This window comes from Hemitrygon akajei, unplaced genomic scaffold (genome assembly GCF_048418815.1).
Source record: "Hemitrygon akajei unplaced genomic scaffold, sHemAka1.3 Scf000067, whole genome shotgun sequence".
Lineage (NCBI taxonomy): Eukaryota > Metazoa > Chordata > Chondrichthyes > Myliobatiformes > Dasyatidae > Hemitrygon > Hemitrygon akajei.
In genome coordinates this window covers 3,269,847-3,279,998 of record NW_027331953.1, presented here as the reverse complement: position 1 = coordinate 3,279,998, position 10,152 = coordinate 3,269,847, and the positions used below count along the sequence as shown (strand labels likewise).

The window sequence follows — 10,152 nt, the reverse complement described above, 5'->3', positions numbered from 1 at the left end:
GAAATGATCCCTATGAGATTTGGTATTATTAGTAAAACCAAATAAGACAATTTCAAAACAAAAAGTTAAATCCATGTTAATATATTGATCTATAAATTGACAAACATCAACCCAAAATGTTTTAACATATTAACTGTGCTGCCTTTATGGCAGTTATTTAGTTTATAATATTTTCGCGTAGTAATTTGTTAGCATTTTTTAGTTAAAGTTAGGATTGTTTAAATCAATTGATTTGTCTGTAATACATCGCGGCTGCGATGACGTCACATCCGGGTTCGCCGCGTCTTGTGGGGAATTACCGGTTTGAGATTCACGCAAGGGTGGGGGTCACTCACATGTGCGACCATAACGCTGACTAGGGTCTCTCTATGCACCAAAGACACAGTGAAAGCAACGCTGTAAGTCATTAGATAATCGGTATTTTGAGTTAAAATGTTAACGCCGATTCTGTTAAAAGTAACGACGGTCGGTAAGGTTTACCTTTTCGTCAGTTAAAGAGTCGGGATAGTTTGTATTGAAGTGTATCTAAAGCAGCCAATGGAGCAGCTAGATTCTGACTGTATGCTGCACTTTAATGTAATGTAGTTATTGTAGTTTTACCTTTGCAAGTATTCACAATGTAAATGTGATATTTAGAAGGGAACAAACACTGTACCAATCTTCTATTGTTTTTCAACAGTTTTCACCATGCGTTAATGTGAAGAGTGAACAGTAAATGGTTAATCTTACTGCGGTCTCGTTTGCATTGATTCTGGTTTATCTCGACGTTTACCTCGGCGTTACTTCACACCCGAGCGAGAACGTTATAGTGAAAAAGCGGCATTATCAGGTGTTTAAAGTGCAGCCATGTCAACCCGATCCAGCATCAAGTCGTTGTCAAAGTCATCGTCATCCTGCGATAGGGGCAGTAGGGCATCAAGTAAGGCCACCCAAGCAAGAGCGAAAGCAGAAGCCGCCAAGGTGCGAGCGCGCTTTGCCAAAGAAGAATTAGAAGTAAAGATGAAAGCGGCTGCCAGAGAAGCCGAAAACCAGAAGGAAAAGGCTGCCAGAGAAGCCGAAAACCAGAAGGAAGCGGCTGCCAGAGAAGCCGAAAACCAGAAGGAAGCGGCTGCCAGAGAAGCCGAAAACGAATTGGAAAGGAAAAGGGTAGAGGCACGGTTAGAAGCGCTGAAGCTAGAACGAGAAGCAGCAGCTGCCGAGGTGGAAGCAGAGTTAATAGAAGACGCCGAAGAAATGCATGATCCGAAGGACGGAAAATCTACCTCAGAAAAGATCGGATTGGAACGTACAAGGGACTATGTCCAATCTCAAATGGAATGGAAGACTCTTTCTTCCTCTCTTTACTTATTCGATAACGTCCCACTTCACGAGGAGTCTTGGAGAGGCCCGACGGCATCACGTCCATCCGAGGAAGATAATTTACCCTCGCAACTCCGCGATGAACCCAGGAATGCAAGGGCTCACGACAAGTACTTCTCGACACCGAACTTACCGGATTTGGGGAGAAGAGAGGCAAAGACTGAGTCCAGACCAGCAAATCCCATAACAGATGTACGCCCTCAGTCATGTACCTGTGGACATGTTCCCTCAGCCCGCACGCCACCTGCAGACGAATCCGCAGCACGGTATTTCGCACGACGGGATCTCGTCACTTCAGGACTATACCGGTTCGACGATAAACCTGAAAATTACCGTGCATGGTACTCCACTTTCACCAACGCTATCGACGGAGTCCAGCTCAGAGCAACCCAGGAGTTGGATCTTATGGCAAAATGGCTGGGAAAAGAATCATGCGAACAGGTGAGACGCATGCGTTCAGTGTACATCAACAAACCCGAGCTAGCATTGAAGAAAGCATGGGAGAGACTTCAGGAGGGCTACGGAGCCCCCGAAATTATTGAGGCGGCGCTATGCCAACGTTTGGGAAATTTTCCTAAGGTGTCAGCCAAGGACCACACCAAGCTAAGAGAATTCGGAGATTTACTCATGGAGATTCAAGGCGCCAAAGAAGATGGCCACTCAGCTGGTCTAGTATACCTAGACACTCCAAACGGGATTAGACAACTCGTGGACAAACTTCCATTTGGGCTGCAGGACAGGTGGTTGTCCGTTGCCTCAGATTACAAGGAAGAACACGAAGGTCAATTCCCTCCCTTCGAGTATTTCACCAGGTTCGTGTGCAAGGAGGCGAAGAAGCGAAACGATCCTAGCCTCATAGGTCCAGGAAGCAGTACAATTTACACCAAGCCAGATAAATCCACTTCGAATAATTCCAACATCACTAAACCAGTCTCAGCGCTTAAGACTGAAGTCCTTACAACTAACAACGACTCTAGCAAGAATTGTCCATTGCATAACAAACCCCACCCCCTCAAAAGATGCAGAACGTTTAGGGAAAAACCCCTCGAAGAGAAGAAGGCCCTCCTCGAGGAGAAAGGAATATGCTTTAGATGCTGTTCCTCGACCTCTCACTGTGCGAGAGAGTGTACGATCGCCGTGAAGTGCCTGGAATGTGATAGCACTAATCACGACTGGGCCATGCATCCTGGCCCGTCACCGCAAACCGACAACGCTCCTTCACCCCCACAACAGGACGGCGGGGAGGGAGAAGCTCACTCCAGGACAACTGTTGTCAGCTCGAGATGTACGGAAGTTTGCGGTCAAGCTCAGGCAAGCCGTTCTTGTTCAAAGATCTGTCTCACTAAGGTGTACCCTAAGGGAGCCAAAGACAAGGCCATCAAAGCCTACGTAATTCTGGACGATCAGAGCAACCGCTCGCTAGTCAGTCCAAAGTTCTTTAACTTGTTCAACATTGAGAGTGAGCAGTTCCCATACTACCTTAGAACTTGCTCAGGCAACATGAAAACTTACGGAAGGAGGGCCGAAGGCTTCCAGATCGAGTCCCTGGATGGTAAAGTCCTCATCTGTCTCCCCCCACTCGTAGAGTGCGAGAAAATCTTGAATAACCGCACTGAGATCCCGACGCCAAGTGCGGTGCTACACCAACCACATCTCCACCACATCGCCAAATACATCCCAGAGCTGGATCCAGAAGCAGAAATACTCCTGCTATTAGGGAGGGATGTTCTCCGGGTACACAAGGTTAGGCAGCAGGTCAATGGACCACACGACGCCCCCTTTGCCCAACGCCTGGATCTGGGCTGGGTGGTGATAGGAGAGGTGTGCCCTGGCAACGAACACAAATCAACGGTTAACACACTCAAGACCAATGTGCTAGAGAGTAGCCGCCATATGATTCTTCAACACCGCACAAGTTCCATGTGCGTCCAGGAAGCACCACAAGGCTTTAACAAGCGCAAAGTAACTGACGAGACGCTGGGTCAGTCTGTCTTTGCTCATAAGGAGCACGATAATAAACTTGCTCCATCGACTCAAGACGCCATCATCTTAAAAACGGAGGACACCAAGGTCTTCAGAGACAAAGCAAATAGTGGGGTCGCCCCACTACCTTTCAGAGAACCACGCCAGTGCTTGCCAAACAACAAAGAGCAGGCAGTCAAGCGGTTCACGCCCTTGCAAAAAACCACGAAAAGGAGACCTGAGATGCAGCATAGCATCCGATCGACCCACGAGGTACTGGGCACACCAATGGCAGAGGTCACAGCCATTATGAATGCACGACCACTCCTACCCGTGTCTCCTGACCCGGAAAACCCCTTCATACTGTCGCCATCAATGCTCCTTACGCAGAAGGCAGGAGCTGCCCCTCCACCAGGGGACTTCTCCGATAAGGACCTGTACACAAAGCAATGGAGAAGGGACCTTCAGGTTGGAGATTTAGTCCTGCTCAAGGACAAGCAAATCGCCGGCAACTGCTGGCCAATGGCCAGAATCACTGCCACATTCCCTAGTAGGGATGGACATGTCAGGGAAGTCGAGTTGAAAACTACCGACCAAGGCGATGGGAAAATTTACCAAAGGCCTGTTACAGAAGTCATTCTACTTCTACCTAACGACTGATTTAGAGGCTGAAGTTCGTATTATGTTCATTGTGACCTTACGAAGGCCAAGCGGGGAGTGTGCTGCCTTTATGGCAGTTATTTAGTTTATAATATTTTCGCGTAGTAATTTGTTAGCATTTTTTAGTTAAAGTTAGGATTGTTTAAATCAATTGATTTGTCTGTAATACATCGCGGCTGCGATGACGTCACATCCGGGTTCGCCGCGTCTTGTGGGGAATTACCGGTTTGAGATTCACGCAAGGGTGGGGGTCACTCACATGTGCGACCATAACGCTGACTAGGGTCTCTCTATGCACCAAAGACACAGTGAAAGCAACGCTGTAAGTCATTAGATAATCGGTATTTTGAGTTAAAATGTTAACGCCGATTCTGTTAAAAGTAACGACGGTCGGTAAGGTTTACCTTTTCGTCAGTTAAAGAGTCGGGATAGTTTGTATTGAAGTGTATCTAAAGCAGCCAATGGAGCAGCTAGATTCTGACTGTATGCTGCACTTTAATGTAATGTAGTTATTGTAGTTTTACCTTTGCAAGTATTCACAATGTAAATGTGATATTTAGAAGGGAACAAACACTGTACCAATCTTCTATTGTTTTTCAACAGTTTTCACCATGCGTTAATGTGAAGAGTGAACAGTAAATGGTTAATCTTACTGCGGTCTCGTTTGCATTGATTCTGGTTTATCTCGACGTTTACCTCGGCGTTACTTCACACCCGAGCGAGAACGTTATAGTGAAAAAGCGGCATTATCAGGTGTTTAAAGTGCAGCCATGTCAACCCGATCCAGCATCAAGTCGTTGTCAAAGTCATCGTCATCCTGCGATAGGGGCAGTAGGGCATCAAGTAAGGCCACCCAAGCAAGAGCGAAAGCAGAAGCCGCCAAGGTGCGAGCGCGCTTTGCCAAAGAAGAATTAGAAGTAAAGATGAAAGCGGCTGCCAGAGAAGCCGAAAACCAGAAGGAAAAGGCTGCCAGAGAAGCCGAAAACCAGAAGGAAGCGGCTGCCAGAGAAGCCGAAAACCAGAAGGAAGCGGCTGCCAGAGAAGCCGAAAACGAATTGGAAAGGAAAAGGGTAGAGGCACGGTTAGAAGCGCTGAAGCTAGAACGAGAAGCAGCAGCTGCCGAGGTGGAAGCAGAGTTAATAGAAGACGCCGAAGAAATGCATGATCCGAAGGACGGAAAATCTACCTCAGAAAAGATCGGATTGGAACGTACAAGGGACTATGTCCAATCTCAAATGGAATGGAAGACTCTTTCTTCCTCTCTTTACTTATTCGATAACGTCCCACTTCACGAGGAGTCTTGGAGAGGCCCGACGGCATCACGTCCATCCGAGGAAGATAATTTACCCTCGCAACTCCGCGATGAACCCAGGAATGCAAGGGCTCACGACAAGTACTTCTCGACACCGAACTTACCGGATTTGGGGAGAAGAGAGGCAAAGACTGAGTCCAGACCAGCAAATCCCATAACAGATGTACGCCCTCAGTCATGTACCTGTGGACATGTTCCCTCAGCCCGCACGCCACCTGCAGACGAATCCGCAGCACGGTATTTCGCACGACGGGATCTCGTCACTTCAGGACTATACCGGTTCGACGATAAACCTGAAAATTACCGTGCATGGTACTCCACTTTCACCAACGCTATCGACGGAGTCCAGCTCAGAGCAACCCAGGAGTTGGATCTTATGGCAAAATGGCTGGGAAAAGAATCATGCGAACAGGTGAGACGCATGCGTTCAGTGTACATCAACAAACCCGAGCTAGCATTGAAGAAAGCATGGGAGAGACTTCAGGAGGGCTACGGAGCCCCCGAAATTATTGAGGCGGCGCTATGCCAACGTTTGGGAAATTTTCCTAAGGTGTCAGCCAAGGACCACACCAAGCTAAGAGAATTCGGAGATTTACTCATGGAGATTCAAGGCGCCAAAGAAGATGGCCACTCAGCTGGTCTAGTATACCTAGACACTCCAAACGGGATTAGACAACTCGTGGACAAACTTCCATTTGGGCTGCAGGACAGGTGGTTGTCCGTTGCCTCAGATTACAAGGAAGAACACGAAGGTCAATTCCCTCCCTTCGAGTATTTCACCAGGTTCGTGTGCAAGGAGGCGAAGAAGCGAAACGATCCTAGCCTCATAGGTCCAGGAAGCAGTACAATTTACACCAAGCCAGATAAATCCACTTCGAATAATTCCAACATCACTAAACCAGTCTCAGCGCTTAAGACTGAAGTCCTTACAACTAACAACGACTCTAGCAAGAATTGTCCATTGCATAACAAACCCCACCCCCTCAAAAGATGCAGAACGTTTAGGGAAAAACCCCTCGAAGAGAAGAAGGCCCTCCTCGAGGAGAAAGGAATATGCTTTAGATGCTGTTCCTCGACCTCTCACTGTGCGAGAGAGTGTACGATCGCCGTGAAGTGCCTGGAATGTGATAGCACTAATCACGACTGGGCCATGCATCCTGGCCCGTCACCGCAAACCGACAACGCTCCTTCACCCCCACAACAGGACGGCGGGGAGGGAGAAGCTCACTCCAGGACAACTGTTGTCAGCTCGAGCTGTACGGAAGTTTGCGGTCAAGCTCAGGCAAGCCGTTCTTGTTCAAAGATCTGTCTCACTAAGGTGTACCCTAAGGGAGCCAAAGACAAGGCCATCAAAGCCTACGTAATTCTGGACGATCAGAGCAACCGCTCGCTAGTCAGTCCAAAGTTCTTTAACTTGTTGAACATTGAGAGTGAGCAGTTCCCATACTACCTTAGAACTTGCTCAGGCAACATGAAAACTTACGGAAGGAGGGCCGAAGGCTTCCAGATCGAGTCCCTGGATGGTAAAGTCCTCATCTGTCTCCCTCCACTCGTAGAGTGCGAGAAAATCTTGAATAACCGTACTGAGATCCCGACGCCAAGTGCGGTGCTACACCAACCACATCTCCACCACATCGCCAAACACATCCCAGAGCTGGATCCAGAAGCAGAAATACTCCTGCTATTAGGGAGGGATGTTCTCCGGGTACACAAGGTTAGGCAGCAGGTCAATGGACCACACGACGCCCCCTTTGCCCAACGCCTGGATCTGGGCTGGGTGGTGATAAGAGAGGTGTGCCCTGGCAACGAACACAAATCAACGGTTAACACACTCAAGACCAATGTGCTAGAGAGTAGCCGCCATACGATTTTTCAACCCCGCACAAGTTCCATGTGTGTCCAGGAAGCACAACAAGGCTTTAACAAGCGCAAAGTAACTGACGAGACGCTGGGTCAGTCAGTCTTCTCTCAAACGGAGCATGATAATAAACTTGCTCAATCGGCTCAAGACGCCATCTTCTTAAAAACAGAGGACACCAAGGTCTTCAGAGACAAAGCGAATAATGGGGTCGCCCCACTACCTTTCAAAGAACCACGCCAGTGCTTGCCAAACAACAAAGAGCAGGCAGTCATGCGGTTCACGTCCTTGCAAAAAACCCTGAAAAGGAAACCTGAGATGCAGCAACGCACCCGATCGACCCACGAGGTACGGTGCACACTAATGGCAGAGGTCACAGCCATTATAAATGCACGACCACTCCTACCCGTGTCTTCAGACCCGGAAAACCCCTTCATACTCTCGCCATCAATGCTCCTTACGCAGAAGGCAGGAGCTGCCCCTCCACCAGGGGATTTCTCTGATAAGGACCTGTACACAAAGCAATGGAGAAGGAGCCTTAAAGTTGGAGATTTAGTCCTGCTCAGGGACAAGCAAATCGCCCACAACTGCTGGCCAATGGCCAGAATTACTGCCACATTCCCTAGTAGGGATGGACATGTCAGGAAAGTCGAGTTGAAAACTACCGACCAAGGCGATGTGAAAATTTACCAAAGGCCAGTTACAGAAGTCATTCTACTTCTACCTAGCGACTGATTTAGAGACTGAAGTTTGTATTATGTTCATTGTGACATTACGAAGGTCAAGCAGGGAGAGTGCTGCCTTTATGGCAGTTATTTTGTTTATAATATTTTCGCTTAGTAATTTGTTAGCATTTTTTAGTTAAAGTTAGGATTGCTTAAGTAAATTCATTTGTTTGTAATATATCGCGGCTGCGATGACATCACATCCGGGTTCGCAGCGTCTTGTGGAAAAATACCGGTTTGGGATAAACGCAAGGGTGGGGGTCGCTCACATGTGGCGCCACAGCGCTAGTTAAGTTTTCTCCACGCACCAAAAACACAGTGAAAGCAACGCTGTAAGTCATTAGATAATCGATATGTTGAATTAAAATGTTAACGCCGATTCTGTTAAAAGTAACGACGGTCGCTAAGGTTTATGTTTTCGTTAGTTAAAGAGTCGGGATAGTTTGTGTTGAAGTGTATTTAAAGCAGTCAATGGAGCAGGTAGATTCTGACTGTATGCTGCACTTTAATGTAATGTAGTTATTGTAGTTTTACCTTTGCAAGTATTCACGATGTAAATGTGATATTTAGAAGGAAACAAACACTGTACCAATCTTGTATTGTTTTATCAACAGTTTTCACCATACGTTAATGTGAAGAGTGAACAGTAAATGGTTAATCTTACTGCGCCCTTGTTTTCATTGACTCCGGTTTACCTCGACGTTTAATTCGGGTTCGTTACACCCGGGCGAGAACGTTACAGAGGTGGTCCCCTGTTTCAGCTTTACTGGTTGAAATGAGCCAAGTATAATTGCGGAGATTGCAGTTGATATTAACTGGATTCATTAGACGGGACAAATAAATTACCATCCTGTTGAAGTTGTGTTCGAGGACGGTTGGCAACATCACACGAGGAGTGTTTTCAAGTTTAGGTGGCTGGGATCTTATCGCGCTGGGAAGATGGGATTGTGGGATTACGCAATGTCCCCCAGTGTCACGTTCTCTGAAACCACATCTTGTTCTGCCTCTGACTAGCTGATTTTAGATCACAGAGCTTAATAAGTTGAGAATTCTGCAATGTCCGAGAGTCTGTTGGTTCATCAGTGTATTTTGGAAAACTATTATGATATATTAACTGTTGCAGAAGAATCAAAAGATAACAACTGAGATGTTCCTCTGGCTGTTTCTGTGCCTTAATTACAGGTAACGACAAAGAATCAACTTACTAAAAATTATATCAGTACATAGAGAAGAATTTGTTGCCATCATTTTAGGCTTACACTGGGTGGAGGAAATTTGTCCGTGTAAAGCTCTAATTTATTCACATGCCTTTTCGGTTTTGATGATTCTTAAAACAATTTATTCTAGCGATCTGTCAGATTTACTGTTGGAAACTCATTGGCCCACTTCTTATGAGTTTTATGGGGCTCCACCTGCACGGAGAGGTTGAGTTATAAAAGCTGATACAATTCCAGCGGTGGATAAAGACCTTCCACCCGGCAAATCAGAAGCTAAGGGGTTGGTGGGATTGAGAATTATAGCAAGACTGTTGGGATAATGAGCATTAAGGAAACACCACTGCAGAATGCGTAACTGTTAGCTTAATGGTGGAACGGAGTGAAACAAGAAGGGAGAGAATTTTATTCAAAAAAGTAGCAGTGAAGGTTTTTTTTTCTAATTCTCTGCACCACACTCCAGTCCAGTTAGTGGCGGGAATCCGACTTTAATTTGATCTGTCAAACGCCTTTTAACCAAAACCCGCCCCATTTCATTACATTAGCAAATCATTCAAGGGGAAGGCGGAGAGTAGTGTGATTGACATTGGGTTAGACAACCAGCATTCGACAGGATCCCCGCCGTTTTGTGGGCTGTCAGGTTGATCGGCCGCAAAAGGAACAGATGGACATATGCACAGACCAATGGCTGGACAGCGTTCCGGTTCTGGCAGGTCAAATGCGGTACTGAGTGTCCAGGACGGCGCTTTACCCCTCGCAAAACATACACTATCCTAATGTCCCGGAGCTGCCGGTCGATGCGACAACCTGTCGGGAATAACACCTGGGTGATCAGGGAGTGAATGTGAGGAGCTAGAACCCTTACTGCAACCGCCTTTGGCTTGTGCACAGGTCGCGGCTTCATTAATGAACAGAAACACCGAGATGACCGGATATTTCACCGCGCTGATCACCTGCTCCCTGAATTTCGACTGAGTCACCGCGTAAATAAATGTGTTCGTGCAGCAGCTGAAATTCATCAGGAAGTACCCGACGTTGTGAAAGATCCATTCAGAATCATTG

At 47.0% G+C, this 10,152-nt stretch overlaps 2 protein-coding genes across 2 annotated transcripts; both read left to right on the top strand.

Moving 5' to 3' along the window:
- The first annotated feature begins 237 nt into the window (after positions 1-237).
- On the top strand, positions 238-3,993 carry LOC140722019 (uncharacterized). Its single transcript, XM_073036831.1, has 3 exons — positions 238-398; positions 680-2,099; positions 3,987-3,993. Exons 2-3 carry the CDS (start codon positions 847-849, stop codon positions 3,991-3,993), a joined length of 1,260 nt encoding a protein of 419 aa, XP_072892932.1. The 5' UTR covers positions 238-398; positions 680-846.
- A 240-nt stretch (positions 3,994-4,233) lies between these two features.
- LOC140722018 (uncharacterized) lies at positions 4,234-9,084 on the top strand. Its single transcript, XM_073036830.1, has 3 exons — positions 4,234-4,303; positions 4,585-6,045; positions 9,059-9,084. Exons 2-3 carry the CDS (start codon positions 4,752-4,754, stop codon positions 9,082-9,084), a joined length of 1,320 nt encoding a protein of 439 aa, XP_072892931.1. The 5' UTR covers positions 4,234-4,303; positions 4,585-4,751.
- Positions 9,085-10,152: the final 1,068 nt, after the last annotated feature.